The sequence below is a fragment of the Vicugna pacos genome, chromosome 9, assembly GCF_048564905.1.
Source record: "Vicugna pacos chromosome 9, VicPac4, whole genome shotgun sequence".
Classification (NCBI taxonomy): Eukaryota; Metazoa; Chordata; class Mammalia; order Artiodactyla; family Camelidae; genus Vicugna; species Vicugna pacos.
Genome location: NC_132995.1, coordinates 17,337,986 through 17,354,333, shown reverse-complemented (window position 1 = coordinate 17,354,333; position 16,348 = coordinate 17,337,986). Strand labels below are relative to the sequence as shown.

Here is a 16,348-nt window from a genome sequence, read left to right as displayed (position 1 = left end):
CTGTGGTGGGACATTTGGGAACCAGAAAACAGACAGACGGACAGAAAGGACAGCAGGGTCCAGTTTATGAGTGAAACTACCCTTTGCTGGCAGAGACAGCTCTCTAACTGGCCACCCGGGGACACCTACGGGTCAGAGCTGGGCTTGGCTAAATGCCCCATTTGTTTTTGGGAAACCGTTGGTGCCGGTTAAGTCAGATTAATAAATACCTTTAGGGTTTCCTCTGACAACAGTCTCCAGAGAGGGGCACTTTGAACTTTTAGGTCATTGCGAGAATCATTAACAACTCCACCCCACCCCCACCCAGCCAGCTCAACAACCACCGACTTGACAATGAGCTTGAGCCACTGGGCCGCGGAGAGGCTATTTGCTGGTGTTGTTAACAGAGCAAGACAGACAAAACCGCCCTAGTCCCCGCCTTAGCAACGCCAAGTCTCCGTCAGAGAGGGCCTCCCTGACCACCCTCTGTCTCCAAGGCCGGGCTGCACTGCTTCAACCTCTATCACATTTCCTTTTCATCGGCGCCCTAGAAAACATCACCTCCTGACGTGATTGGATTTGTTTGCTTGTGTATTAAGGCTCCCCTGCAAGAGATTACGCATCAGGAAAGCAGGGAACGGCGCCTGCAGCCTTCTTAGCACCGCAAGCTCAGCGCATGGCAGGCCTTCCTGAAATCGGAGGCCTCTCCCAAAATTGGGGGCCTCTCCTGAGCTGCAGTGGCTGCCGAGATCTGCCGTGCAGCAGACCTGACAACTCCCAGGTCCAGACTGCTCTGGGGACAGGAACACTGTCAGACATTTTAAAAGGGGAAATGGTACAATATCTTCCCAGTCTCCTTAGGAACAATGTCCCTTCTCCCCTGGTACAGAAGTAACTGGAGAAAGAGGTTCCCAGACATGTGCCCCCCCCCGCCCAGGATTTGTGTCCACGAGCAGCAAAACCAACACAGGCACAGCACTGTTGTTCCTGACCCGGGGGCAGCATCAGGGGGCTGCTTATATTATCTTTCTGGGCTTTTGCAGTATTTTACAATAAAAGTGAATGAAAGTAATCCATTCAAACATTGAAAGGATAAAATGACAAGTAGGAGTCACCTCTAACCAACCCCCACCCCCCAACCCAGGTCTTGCTCCCAAGAGCTCACTCTACTGACAGCTTCTTTCTTCACCCTTTTTGGAAAAAGTCTGCACAGACACAAAAACATACGTATGAACTTTTTAAACACATGCGGGCATGTTGTTCTGCATCTTTCTTTTCCCCCACTTCATACCTCAGAGATCTTTCCTAAAGAGCAAATACAGACTGATTCAGAAATAAATCAACCCCAAGTTCATAGTCAGAAACGTCCCTTCTGTCTTTACTGAGCACGCAGGTGAGTGACGCCCATGGAAGAGCAGATCACACCATCCATGCGTATCTGTGACCACCAGAGCCTTGGGGCTCTTTGATAAACAGCCTGTTTGGTGTCTTTGTTTTTCCCAACAGCCACCGAGCAGCTGCAGGGCTCCCTACGTCCTCCAGCAGTGAAGCTGACCCATTGGGAACACCCATCATCCATATCCTGCCAGGTTTCCGGGTTCCCGGTCAGGCTTCCGGGTTCCAGGTCCCAGCAAACACTCTGCATCTCTTTCTGAAGCTCCAGGAGGCATCTGCCTACTTGGCTGGGCAGCAGGCTTAGTGGCTGCCTCCACACCCAGTGCAGAAGGCAGCGCAGGGCTGACAGCAACTCTGAAGAAGAAAGTCTACATTCTTTGTAAACAAGAGGAAGCTGCCACGTTGTCTTGGTGGCACTGAAGGGTGTGGGGAGGGCTTATAGCTGCCTACAGGTAAGGCTTCAGTGAGTCCAACGCTTGATAAGTAACTATTTTACCACCAGAGCTTAATAATGAGTGACCTAAGAGTGCAGGGCTGCACAGGGCCCCTCTCAATTAGAGATACGGACACTGGCAAGAGAAACGCCCCCATTCCCTCCTTTCTGAGTGCCTTTTCTTTACATGTTCATCAGAGATTTAGCAAGCAGTGCTCAGACAGAGTGCTAGGCAATAGAGAAAATAGGCGGGTCCCAAGAAAGCAGGGACAGCAAATAATAGGGCAACTGCGCTTCCCCCATTGCCCTCCTGTCCCCAAACACACAGAGGCTGTGTAAAATATTTGTCGTTAACATGTCTAAGCTCAAGATGACAAAGGGTCTGCTCCAGGTGCCCAGGAATGAGGAGGAAACTCAAAGCCAAAACCGAAAGCTGAGAAGAAGCCAGGCAGGCCTGGCAGTTCAGGGACCAGATGGATCGGTCTCAGGAGACTCCAGGCTCCCAGATGAGGCAGTGGAGCTGGCAGACACTTACTTCAGAAGGTTCTCTGCTCCCGTTCTCATCCGCATGGCTTTCAGGATCTGCTGGTTCAAGGCAGCTCTCTGATTCTGCAGTCTGCTCCGGCCAGTTTGGGCAAGGGGATTGCAACCCTAAGGGAAAACAAGAGAGGCCCCCCTTCAGAGGTCAGCCACTCTAAAAATGATAACAACACATCATACAACAGAAAATGTGTTAAAAACCCATCCTTTCTGAAAATAAATATAATAACATCAACATGGAAAAATATAAAATACTGAAAAGTATAAAAAAGTCATTCATCATAACATCACTCCAAAAACAGCCACTGTGAATTGGTTTTTTTCCCGCCCACCTACTTTATATATGCTTATTGTTACTTTCTACATTAGAGGCTGTGTTGGGAGTTCCCCAGTCCAGCCCCATGTTTGGAGTTTCACAGGACACAGCATATAGGCTGCACTCATGGCTCAGATTTACGATAGCGGTTTAGTAAGGACACATAGCTGGATCATAGGGGGAAAGACAGAGGCAGAGTCTGGAGGAATCCACGTTCATACTTCCTTACACTTTCTCCCTCCAAGGAAGGGTCACACAAACACACTCTTCCCCCAGCAACAAAAATGCAGCAACACGTATGTCACTGCCCAGGTTGGCCCATTAGAAAATAAAATTCAGAATTTTCCTGAGGGACTGATCACCAAGGTACCCTCTGCCTAGTACGTTCCAAAATTCTAGGCTCCCAGAAGGAAAGCAGGTGTTTGCTGTAAACGATATGGTGTTCACTGTCAGTCCAGGACCAGCAAGCCGACTTTATCACTTAGGGGATGGAGGGAATGCTCCAAGAGCCAGGTTCCCAGATGCCAGGCAGAGGCCTAACTTGCAAGCAGGTCTTCCTAAGGAAAGCAGCCTTAGAATCGCTATGGTACCCTTTATCTGCACAGTGGCACATAGACTATCATGTTTTCTCACTTGACACTCTAGCATGAAAATTTCCTTTATTAGGAAATGTTTCTCAAAACCATGATTTTAATAATCACAAAATATTGCCCATTTCCTTGTTGTTGGACAGTTAGATTGTTTCCAAGTATCTGTTCTTATCTATAATTATTTGATGCATATTTGTAAACATGAATCTTTATAAACCTCAAATTTTTCCTTTAAGGTAAAAGGGCTGAATTCCAGGGAGTCTAACCTCTTTAAGAGCCCCCACATACCATTCCAATTATCCTCTAGAAAAGAAAGCCACTCTATTCCCTGTCCAATCTCCCCGCTAGCCTTAGGCAACCACAAATCCACTTTCTGTCTGTATAGACTTGCTTATTCTGGACATTTCATATAAATGGAATTGTAGAAAAATGCAGTCTTTTGTGATTGACTTCCTTTACCTAGCGTAATGTTCTCAAGGTTCATCCATGGGCTAGCATGAACCAGTACTTCACCCATTTTTGTCCGTAATACTCCATCACACATTTATTTATCCAGTTGAAGGACATTTGGATTTTTTTTGCTTTTTTCTTCACATTTTGGCATTTACGAAAAGGGCTGCTAATTTGTACGCGGAAGTTTTTATGTGGATGTATGTTCTCCTTTCTCTTGAGTATCTATCTAGGAGTGGAACTACTGTGTCATATAGTTCATTCTATGTTTAGCCATTTGAGGAAGTGTTCAACTATTTTCAAAGCAGCTGTCCTAGTTTACATTCCCACCAACAATACACAAGGGTTGCAATTTACCTCTGTCCTCACCACTACTTGTTATGGTCTGTCTTTCTTATTATAGCCAACCTAGGGTGTGTGGCATCTCACTGTGGGTTTTGTTGTTGTTGTTGTTATTCATCTCACTGTGGTTTTGATTTTTATTTCCCTGATGGTTAATGAAGTTGAACCTCTTTTCACGTGCTTGTTTTGTATATCTTTTGAATAGCGAGAAAGATCAATTCAGAGTCCTTGCCCATTTTGAAACTGGGCTGTCCTTTTATTGTTGAGCTTAAACGTTTTTTTTTTAATTTTTTTTTTTTAGTTTTTGGTGGGGGTAACTGGGTATATTTATTTATTTATTTTTTAATGGAGATACTGAGGATTAAACCCCGGACCTTGTGCATGCTAAGCAGATGCTCTACCACTGAGCTACACCCTCCTCCCACAAGCTATTACTTTTAAATCTCTGCCAAATTGATATGCAAAAAACAGATATCCCATTCTTCAACAGATATCCCATTCTTCCAATTTGCATTTATTATTAGTGAAGGTAAACATTTTTTTTCATATGTTATTGATCACTTGAATTTCTTTTTCAGTGAATACTGTGTTCTCTTTCCATTATTTCCTGGTGCATTTAGATTATAATGCTTCATTTTGAAAAGTTCAAGATCAGAATAAGAGTATCCTTTTATTTTTCAATTGAAGTATAGTTGATTTACAATATTGTGTTAGTTTCAGGTATACAACAAAGTAATTCAAAAAGTTCCCTTTTAACCTGATAGCATTCTTCCTACCCCAGCAGGTAGGAGCCCAGGAATCTGAGTGAAGGTTCCATTCCTTTTTGAAGCTTATCTTGAGGTACTGCCCACGACAGGGCTTGTATTCACATCCTGGGTGTGGCTGGTGGGCAGTATTTGGTGAGGGGACTGCCCTTTCTCTCCAGCTGCGTCACTGCCTTCATCTCTACCATCACAGCTATACATAACACACCTGGCCTCCCACACCTCTGCCCAAGCCACGCCCATGACCTCAACCCCAACCCCAAGGAGAAAGAAATGGGTTATCTACAGCCCCTGGTTTCTCTGAAATTTTCCCGTATCAGTGCCCTTCGGACTAGAAATCTGGTCAGAAATGAGTCACATTTCTTCCAGAGATCTCATTCTCACATCCCAGCAGGCTGCCTCAGAAAACCAATTCTCTTTTTTCATACAATGGAATACTACTCAGCCATAAAAAAGAATAAAATAATTCCATTTGCAGCAACATGGATGGACCTGGAGATTGTCATTCTATGTGAAGTGGGCAGGAAAGAGAAAGAAAAATGCCATATAATATCACTTATATGTGGAATCTAAAAAAAGAGGACACAAATGAACAACTTATAACTTAGATGATTGATTTCTTAAATATGTGTAAGCACATTTGACTGTTCTTTAAGATTGGATTACTGCATTCTGTTGATTCTTATTTTGTGATTGGCTTTATTCCTTTGATAACTATGTAAGTTTAAAAAGCTAAATCTCTAAACTGTTCTTAGAAACAATGAACAGTACATATATGTAAATTTAAAAAATACATATTCAGTATATTGTATATTTGTATTTACATGCAATATATTGTATATGTGCAGTCAAACTGTAACAATTCTACCTCATAAAACTGAAAAATGAAAAACAAAACTAATTCTCTTTTTTCAGATGTAAGATTAAAATGTCTTTAATATTAAGGTAACTTTAACTTAAAGGGCTAAAATAATTGCCAGCCCCTCTCCTTTTCACTTCCTGAAATTACCATGAAGTGATGGCTCAATCTGACTTAAAATTACATGGTTCACCAAAGCTGTGTTCTATTTCACAGAGAGGCCTTAATAACTAATTCCTTTACGTACATTCCCAGAGCTGAGATAAAGCAGCCATTCCAGCTTACGGATGATAACTTTTTCCTGCTCCCATACTTCACCCAACTTCTGGCTGGTCTACAATTGCAACACCCTAACTAGCCCACAGATGTGGGGTCAAGTATCTAGATAAGACATAGGAATGCTCAGGATTAGATCTGACTGAGTAATTGGACCCCAAACTACATTACTTCTTACTGACAGGTAGGAATGCTGGGCCTGCTGGAAACACCCAAAACGCCCACAGGGCTGTTTGAAAACTTCCCGGAGCCCTGAGAGATGAATCTGGGTGAGACTACCAGAAAGGAGCCCTGGTATCATCTGAGGCTGCTAGCTGTCCACTGGCACCTGCCAGGGGTTCTGTGCTGGTGAGGCCCTGCAGCCCGCAGCCATGCCTCAGTTCTTAAACGGTTCACATTTAAGATGTAGAGCTGCTCCAAAACTGGACTGAGGGTTTGTTCCCAGGACCTAGGCAGCACTCATCATGCCTGCCTGGCCTGGGAACTGGGAAGGGATGATGTAGGAGTGGCAGGAACAAATGAGCTGTCCTGGCCTCTAGGGTCACTGTCCACAAGTCCTACAGTGAAGTTGAGTCTGTCCACTACTCGGAAACTGCCGGTTCCTTGATCAGACTAAGGTCTGGGCATGGGGACCCGTCTCCATATGTGGAAGGATGGTCCAGCTGCCAACACCCGAGAAAAGCAGGCACAGAGTGAAAGCTCAGTTTGCTCCCTAGCTTAGTGGGATCTCCCATGTGTCAGACTGCCCACGTGGACTCTGGTACGCATCTCGGATCCCACAGTTCTGAAGCTTGGAGGCTAAATGAGCGACCTAGGATGCTAGAGGCACTAAGGGTGGCAGTGGGATTTGAGCCCATGTCCTTCCTGCCACTCTGAGATGAGCCTGAGCAGCAGGAATGTGTGGGAATGCTGGGACAGCTCACCTGTCAACCCCCACACGCCCTTTACATGCTTTCTGGCTGAGGGCTGTCCAGCATCACTGCACATCTTTTAACCACCATGACCCATGTCCCACTCTCCCACCTCGCAGCCCATAATGTTCAGGGGTGGTAAACCATGCTCCCACACCTCCTTTCCAAGGGGAAGAACATCTGACCCACGCCCAGCCGGTAAGAAAATCAAAGGCCTCAGGCCTGAGATCAATTAGGGTGAGCACCTGCCATAGAACAACCAGAGCCCATCAGGAAGGGGCCTTCATTTTACCCCATCGGTCTTGAACCCAGGGGGATGTGAGACTGGGCAGCTACAGCCACATGACCACAGCGGGGAAGTGTCTCCCCCAAAATGAAGCCAATCCAGTAGGGAGCAGAGCTAAAGAACTGAGTCTTGGTGGGTGGTAGTATACGAGCCCTGGATCAAGCCAGGCCTGAAGCCATTCCTTAGGACTTCTCAGTTACAGGAGCCAAATGCATTCCCTTTCTTGCTTAAGCCATTTTTAAAAATTGGTATCATATGGTATCTGTTCTACTGTGTCAGGCTTGTTTTCCTCAATAATATGCGTTGAGATTCACCCATGTTGTTGTACTTATCAGCGGTTTGCTCCTTTTTGTCGCTGCGAATTCCATTGTTGGGATGTACTATAGTATGTTTATTTGCCTAAGCATCTGGGATTAGATTTTTTGGTAACTGCAACTAAAAAAAGTACTAACTAGAATAAGTTCACCCAGAGTGAAAACTCTATCTCTAACTGTCAACAGACACCCACAGGCCCTTAGTGTATAGTCAAATTGTTTGGTAGGGAAACAAGGATTTAAGAGCATCTCCCAGGCAATACCAGAGGTACTTGATTTGGAAGAAAGGAAAGGATAATCAGCCAGTACTTGCAGAGTCCGACAGTGAGGAAGGCAGTGGGAAGGCAGACACAGAGGGAATGGAGCAGTTTTCCCTCCCCAGCTGGGGCCCGGCTCTAGGCAGTGCCTGGTACCTGGCTCCCCTCCACCCAGAGAACCAGTGAGGGCCTTTCTTTCAAGTAGAAAAGATAAAGCCCACCCATGTAGACGTGCTTCCAGCAAAGTGAGGGCACAGTGTGAACTTGGGGTCTCCAGGGCAGGAGTAAGACTGAGAAGTGACCGTGCAGGGTCTCCTGACTAGAGACCCTCACGCAGGGCAAGGAAGAGTGGGTGTTTTTCGCTGCTTTTCTAGTGCAAAGATATTTTTCTTTGCCTGTCTCACTCCTTCCTAGTTATGCAATCCCTCACTCAACCACCGAGCTCTGGAAAACAGAATTGTTTGTTTATGAGTTAGCCAGAAGCTATCAACCAGAAGGCACAAAAATAGCAAACAATACCCTGCAATACACACATACATCTAATTTAACTTTTCATCATGCTGGAGATTGAGGGCAGTTTACATGGACAGAATCTAGCTTTTCCACGTCCATAAAAATTAAAACATGAATCTGGCACTTGTAAAGAGGCCTCCTGCCCTTTCAGGATCTCTGCCAGATGCCTCCCTCGGGTGTCTCCATCCATCCCCATGGGGGTAGGGAGGCCACAATACAAATCAACACTTGGTCATAATCTTTAACTAGAGGCTCCCTTCAGTCATTTCTACAAACCTTTATAAACACCTACTGTGTGTTCACAAAGTGTGTGCCACTCACAGTTATTTCCCAACATGCTGAATGAATGACAAAGATTTACAATCACCAAAATTTCCAGGAGTCAAATGTATTTCCAGACTCAGCTAATGACATGTTTATTTCAACTGGTAGGATGTATTCACCGATAGTTTACCGTCTTTACCTAGAACGTGGGTGGTTGGGTGTGCAGGGGTGGAGGGGGGCACTGGTATATGTGCATGATTTTATTCGCCTCTGTAATTACCCTTTTTACTATTTATGTTACTGTCCTAATACAATAATATTGGAGAAAAAGAGACATTTTCTGAAGTTGCTTTTGATCATTTGCCGTTTTCTCCTCTTAGAATCCAATCAAAACTTGGGATTTTCTGGGGCACACAGCCATGGTGAGCTCTGCAGGTCTGACTAGGATGGCCAGATGGCCCTGCATCTCTCCCTGTCTCTGGCAGGAGACCTGGCCCCAGCCGGCACTCCTTGCTGCCCGCTCTGCCAGGCACTCAGTCTGACACCCAGTTTGGCTAAGCTGCACCTGCAGTTCCACTGTCCTCTGTGGCCACCTCCAATGTAGCCTTTGGGTCACGAGACTCCAGTACCTGAGCCAAAGGAGGGAGTGGTGATCACTCTAAAGCCAATGCCCAGGATCATCAGGTGGTGTCTTGGAATCTGTCCAAATTGCCCCAGGAAGCAAGGGACATTTACAGAGTTACAGCTCATCACGCTGACTCTCCTCTGAGTCACCTGAAAATTCTGCTTCTGCCAGGGGACCCCCTCCTGGCCAGGATCCAGCAACGCGCACTGGTGTTTGTGCGACACGCCCTCTGGGTCGCTGGTGTGTACAAGTGCAGCTGGGCAGACCCTCATCAAGGCCACGATCAGCCTGGATCCAGCCTGGGCTTTAGGACCTGCCTCAGACCATGGTGGGGTAGGGGGTGGGAAGGAAGCAGCATCACAAACCTTCACCCCTCTGCCTCTCTCCCCACTCCCCTACCTGGGAAAGGATTTAAGGCTCCAAGGGGATGTGTCCAAACACCTGAAGAGACATCATCACGGCCCAGTAAAGTTGGAGCTGATGCACCCCCATGACCCGAGGAACATGAGTTCCTCGGACTCAGCCCAGCAGAACGCTTCCCCCTACACAAGTGTGCTTACGTATGATGCTACCATGAAAGTACACCCCACTAAGATGAATGGTGCAGAGAAGAACCTAAGATGAGCCTTTGGATTAAAAAAAAAAAAAAAAGAATTCTTCTCCTTCCTTCTCTGCTGGAGCCTTGAGGAAATCCAGAGTAAACAGGAGCCATAAACCAGGACACGGTGAACCTTGGGGCCCTGTCTAGCCTGGAAGCTTCTGTGAACAAGAAACAACTTCTCCTCCAGCTCTTGAGTAAAAACAATAGAGCTAAATTCATTTTGGGTCATTAGCGTTCCCAGAGGATGAAGAGGCAGAGATAAGGTCCCACAATGCTGCACTTTGTAACCACTCTCTTCTTCCACATACTGCTAAGACCTTTCAACAGCCCCGGGAACATCTTTCTCGAGCTTTTCTCTGGCTGGTTTTCTTTTGGCCAAGAACAAGTTTTCCTGTGGGTTTTAGGACTACAGGCCCCGGAGAGCCCCGGAGACGGGACCAGCTCTCAGGATGCAGTGTCTTGGAAACTTCTATTACTCTGTGTTAACAATAGGCCAGAACACACATTCTTCCAAGACTTTCATTTAGGAGGACTGTAAAAATCTGTTTGGGAAAAAGAAGCTCCACTTCCACTGGTCATTCTTTTAAGAAAGTAATTTATTATTTAATTATTCTTATATAGCTATACCTCTATTTAAACATATTAATGTAAAGAAAGAAAAGTGAGAAGCCAGAGAAGAGAGAAACTTATTGCGACAGACCAGAAAGTATTCTGCATTTTTTGTTTGTTTTTAATTCAGAGATCCCCTCAGGCTGCTAGCTCAGGTGGCCGGGATCTGAGCTGAGGGTGTCCGTGCCTGACCTGGGGCCAAATTGAGTCTGTGTCCTTGGACTCAGTAAAGCCATGTCATATCCCACACATCCCTCAAAAGACCCTGATTTGCCAGGGGGCTTCCCTCTCTGTCAATGATTGTCTTACACATTCAGGATCCAGGACCAGCAGGTAGAGTGGACTTTTGGGAAATTAGTCTTCATTTTGTGTGCAAGTCTCACAAAACAGACTTGAAGCTCTGAATATGTACCATGGAACCCTCTACTTTTTGCTCTCTGGACTAAATCTAAGAAGCTGATTCCTATTCAAGCATGGCCTGAGCTATCCAACTCCCAGCACTGCTTGGCACCCCAACAAATGAGGCCTGCCGTGAACTGCCACAGAAGCCAGGGTCAAGTGTGCCCAGAACATGACAGCAGTCAGGCTCAGAGCTGTCATTCAGTAAATGCTTTCTGAATGAATGGAGCAGAATGGCATATTCAAGAGAAGAGGAAGCCGGGGGATATATAGCTCAAGTGGTAGAGCGCATGTTTAGCACGCATGAGGTCCTGGGTTCAAACCGCAATACCTCCTCTAAAAATAAATAAACAAACAAAACTAATTATCACCCTCCCCTGCTCAAAAAAAAGAAAAAAGAGAGAAGGAAAAGAGGAAGGGGAGGCAAGGTAGGACAAAGAGAACAAGATGAAGGAGAAACTTGACTTTAGCGGAAATTAATTTGGTCCTGTAAATGTGTGTAAAATCCTCAAGATAGGATGGAGTTGGGGGAAGGAGGGGAGAACCGCCTTAGGGGCAGTTGTCTGATGACCCGATTACATCTCCAGTCTGGGGTCCTCACTCACTGCCCCTGGTTGGCTCATCCAGCTAATATGTGCCCCAGCTGTTTCCAATCCTGGCCTCCAGGGACCTCTCCACACAGCTTGCTCTCTCTCCCTGAATCTTCAAACCCCACCCCGCAACAACTTCTTCACTTTCAGCTTTAAAAAGGCTCTAGACCTCCCTTATCATTCGAAACAAACCTGCCTTCTTCTCTCGTCTACCCGCATCCCCCTTCTAGAAACTATCTGCTCTGCCCTTCTCCCCACCCCCCACCTCATCACAAAGACTTTTGTCTCCAATTCTTCACCTCCTAAAGGACTAAATCCAGTATTTTCCAGGGCTCTTCTGACTTATCAGCCTCTCCTCTCCACTAAAATGGCTTTCTTGCCTCAGCTGCCTTGACACTGTTACCCTCCTGGTTTCCCTCCCATCTCTGCCTGTCCCTTCAGTGGAGGTATTATTTCCCTCTGTTTTGGGTCCTTTTTCACAACATCCCACTGCCTCCCACACTGATGTCCCCACTAAAGCTGCATCTCCAGCCAGGGAACTCTCGTGGCTGCCAGGTTTACGGAGTGGACTCTCTCCACCGGGACCACTACTCACATGTCTCTTGGGGGCCTCAAATCCACTGCCCCCGACACCAGTCTCCTGGTTCCTCAACCCCTGTGAGGCGCTGACCCTCCACCCAAACCCCTAAGGCAGACCTTTTGGACTCCTGTCCCGCAGCATCTTCCCCCACCATATCTTGTCCATTAGTACTTTCCACCCCTACTTTGCTCAGGCTCTCATCATTCCACTTTCCCCACTGGAATCCCTGCCTCCATCTAGTCTGGACCCCTGGTTGGAGTTAGGGGCTGCAAGCTGGTGGAAAGGATGAGTGGTGGGGCTGTACTTTACATAACCAACTGAAAAGTCATCAGTGGTCGGTATCAGAGTAGGGTGGAGACAATGAGGATTAGAGGGGGCTAAACCCTCCCCATTCCTCCCTGCCTGGCTCCACCACTGCCTCTCCCCCATCCTCCACCTGCTGACCACTCAGTTGTCAAAGTTGTCTTTCTGTGACATAAATCTCACATGTCTGGTCCTGCATTAAACATTTTTATGGATCTCTGGGTTCCCTTCCCATGCACCCAGAATGCATGACCCCTGAGCAGCCTAGTTCCCATTTACACCTCCACACCCTAGAGAGTTCACTCACAGGTGCTCACAATCCCATGCCTTCACCCATGCTGTTCCCTCTACCCGAAGTGCTCTTCCTCCCCTTCTCTACCTGTGTAACGTCTACCTTTCTTTCATTCAAGAAGCACTTGTTTTAGGACAAACTGGCTTAGATCACAGATCAGGGAGGGTTCCACATCAACACCTTTTACTGACCTTGCACAAAGAACATTCTTTGGACTAGTATGACACAGCACAATGATCATTACCAGGTCTCGTTTTCAAAAGAGGTATTATTTCTAATTGCAAACCAGTGATTCATCTTATTTTGCACCCATTATTCTCTTTTCTACCACCAGAGAACCTGCACCTTAAAAACACTTAGCTTTGAATCCTTTCACAGCTTCCTTGCCATCCACTTTCCTTCCTATGCAGATCCTGCCCTGGAAAACCTGTTTCAGAAGACTAGGGAACATAACCCTTGCAGGTGTTCACTATATCTTCTGCCCCTCCCTCTGTCATTTCCCCTAGATGTTGCTGGAGGTCCAGATCTCCACTCTTCAGAGGACAAACAATTCAGGGAGGAAATGAAATCCCAGAGAGAGGGAGCAACTTGCTGGAGGCTACACAGCAATTTTGTGGGAGTGGCAATCAGCCTCTGAGGCCTTAGGGCTGAGATCTAGGGATTCCCAAGCCTGGCCTCCTTCTGCAATTCTATGGCCTGTGATCCTCTGTCCCAAATGCCACATATAATTAGAAGTTATAATCCTGTAATTCCATGATGACATCTTTTAACTTAACTATACCTTAAAACTACTCTTCTTTTTTTTTTAATGCTGAAAGCAATTTAACCGAAAAGAATTTTTCCAACTCTATCCTCACCTGTTTCCAGCGTCCCCTCTTGCCTATCCCCTGGGGCCACTGCCCCACACCAGAGAGCAAAAGTCCAAAGGCAGCGTCAAGGGAGAAGGAGGAAGATGCCAAGTGCATTCACCAACTGGATCTTTAGGCTTGGAACAATTAAGAATTGATTGTTCTGTGGGAAAGAGTTTCACTTCCCTGTTTATAATTACGCACTCTGCCGACCGTCATATATAAAAAAAACAATTTCTCAACCCACCCAGTCAAGCCTGGCCAAGTTCCAAAGGCTATTTTTAGACTCACAGGGACCCATAAGGAGAAAGGATAGAAGGTGTCACGGTGACCCCAGGCTCAAAAGCATCTTTGTAGCTCAGGCCTTACCACCTGTGGGCATCCTAGCAACCCCGCTCCATGGATTGGGGTCGCTTTTGAGGGACAGAGCTGAAGACTTGTTACCCCTTGGGCGGGAGCTCACGCTATGTGCCAAGCTCCCGCGGAGCCCGCACTCCCCGTAGATCTCCAACAATCGGATAAATCCGCTTTAGCTTGAAGCGGAGAAAAGGCGAGACCGCGGCCCTTGCGTCTGTGGCGCGCACTCCCTCCTGGGTGACTTGGGGCAGAGAAGGAGGCGACGCCTGAGGTGGCCTCCTACCCTCTAAAAAGTAAAAGAGGCGAACACTAGAAGTATTCTAGAGTCAAAGGGGGAACGCCAACCCTCCTGGGGTGGTCCTTCTATTTCCACGCGCCCCAGCCAAGCGCTCGGGTGGAAGATGGGCTCAGGTCCCCCATACGCCGCGAGGCCGAGGGCGCCAGCGCTCCAGAAACGGATCCCTTCCCCAGGGGCGCGAGACGGCCGGCGGGGGCGACCCCGAGCACCCCCTCCTGGCCCCATCGTCCGCCGACACCTGCGCGGGGCAGCTCCAGGCGCCCTCCTCCCCGCCCCGGAAGTCACCTGCTCTCGGGCGCCGGGTGCACTGCGGGCGCGCCCCTCACCCCGAGCCTCCGCCCCGCGCGCCCCTGGCCAGTACGCCCCCGCCCCCTCCCCCTCCCGGCCTGGTCGACCCAGCCCACGCGTTCCACAGTCCAGGGGGAAAAGGTCTGGAGCCCGCAGACTTCCAGCCCGCCCAAAGCTACCCACCTTCCGAAAGTAGCCGTCGCTCTCCTCCAGCGGCTGGGGAGCCGCGGGCAGCAGTGTATCGGTCATGCTGGTTGCGCGGGCGCGGGGCACTGACTGAAGCTCAGTGGCGCGCCAGCCCTTGAGGGAGCCCGGCCCCGCCCCCGTCCCGCCCCGCCCGCGCGGCCGCCCCTCCAGCCACGCCTGAGGACAGGCTCCAAGCCCTGGAGACCCGGAGGGGCCCACCGAGACCATGCCTCCGGCCCCGCCCCGGCCCTGGATTGGTCGCCCGCAGCCGGCGCCCCAGGCGAGTCTGGCCCAGCGGAGTGCGGGAGACCCCGGGTTCGTCGCCCGCCCTCCCCGCGCCTCAGGCTCTTAATCTGGGTGTCGCTGCAATCTCAGTCCGCTGGCGCCGGAGCGGGCCGGGGGTCTCTGCGGCCGCAGCGAGGCCCGGATTGGGGACCGGGCCCTAGTCTGGAGCCTTGAGGGTAAATGCGCGCGCGGGTGAAGTCGCAGCTCCTCAACAGAGGAACGCGGACGCCGAGGGGACAGTGACCAGACCTGACGCCACATCGGGGATGCGGCGGGAGCGCTGGGCCCTAGGGGGAGCGGTCAGGAACAGCTTCTCGCCGAAAGGGACCCCGGGGCCGGGTCGGGGACGCTGAGGGAGAGCTGGCTGCGCTACCTATGGCCTCGGCAGGTGACTCAGGCCGGTTGGCGCGGCGATCTACCCCCTGTCCCCCAACTCGCCCGCTGCAGAGACTAAGCGGGTCCGCTGGGGGTCACCGATGGCGAGGGAAGAGAAGCCCACAAAAGGAGGGATCCCCGGAAGGCGTTTCGTGCCCAACAGACGCGGCGAATGTCACTTGAAATCTTAGTTTTCTCTACTGCAGAATCGGGCCGGATCACCCTCTCTCGAGGTGGTGGAAGGTATTGCAACAAAGTGGGTTATAAACCCTTAGCTGCGTTTTAGGGACGCAGATAGTTTAGGAGCGAAGGAGGACTCCTAGAAACAGGGGTCGCACCGCCCTCTGTCCTACTCCCAGCTGATCAGTGGACTTTCGAGGGCAGAAGTCTGGCAGACAGGAGGCTGAGACTGTGCTGCTGGAGCAGGAAGCCCCCCAGCTCTCGGGCTCACGCCCCTCCTGGCCGCTGTCCTGCAGTTCCTACCCCCTCCCCAACCAAGGGAAGCCTCTGAGCTGCAACGGCTGAGTGGCAGTGGCGGTAGATGCCACAAGTAGATAGATAACACAACACAGTCTGTCTGCTTTCAAAACAAGCCAAGCATGTCCTTCCTATATTAAATGTAATATATTAATGAGTTTTTGGCAAATTCCAACAGACTTTTACCATTATCATAATTTTGTGTTTTACAATTAAGTTACAATTACATCTGTAATTTTGTATAGCATTCATTGGTTAACAATAAAGTGACAAAAGCTCATGCAAAAAAAAAAAAAGGTTCCTTGGGAGTGTTGGAGAGTTTAAAATAAACGGTGACAACAACCAAGTAAATGTCAAACAAACGAAAAACTAGTCATCACTACGTGCCAGCTCTGAGATGCTGCACAAGAAAAGGCATTTTCTGGGAAGCCTGTTTTAATGCTGAGAAATCTGAACTGTCTTAACCAGCACCGTGTTTGGGGAACTCTGTGGTAGCCGCAGAAACTTCCCTTGTCTCTTAGGGTAGGAAGTGAGTATCAAGTTAATTTCAGCATTGTCTGTCAAGCTATAATTAATCTGCTCCCCTCCCCATGCTGGGATTTAAAAACAATTGCTTTTGTTTCAGGGATCTTGGGGTGTTGGGTCACTCTATTACATTTATAAAACAACAACAACAACTACTACCAAAGTTATCACTAATAGAACCTCTACTCTAGCCAAAAAGTTTATAGATATTATGTTTCATT

The 16,348-nt window shown here is 48.4% G+C and overlaps 1 protein-coding gene across 1 annotated transcript in view; it reads right to left on the bottom strand.

Moving 5' to 3' along the window:
• RHPN2 (rhophilin Rho GTPase binding protein 2) overlaps nt 1-14,587 on the bottom strand; it is a 50,329-nt gene extending 35,742 nt beyond the window's left edge. The window contains exons 1-2 of the mRNA XM_072967264.1: nt 14,463-14,587; nt 2,343-2,458 (exon numbers count right to left, since the gene is read on the bottom strand). Coding sequence (XP_072823365.1) covers nt 2,343-2,458; nt 14,463-14,528 — 182 coding nt within the window. The 5' untranslated portion in view covers nt 14,529-14,587. The remainder of the gene's footprint in view (nt 1-2,342; nt 2,459-14,462) is intronic.
• Nucleotides 14,588-16,348: the final 1,761 nt, after the last annotated feature.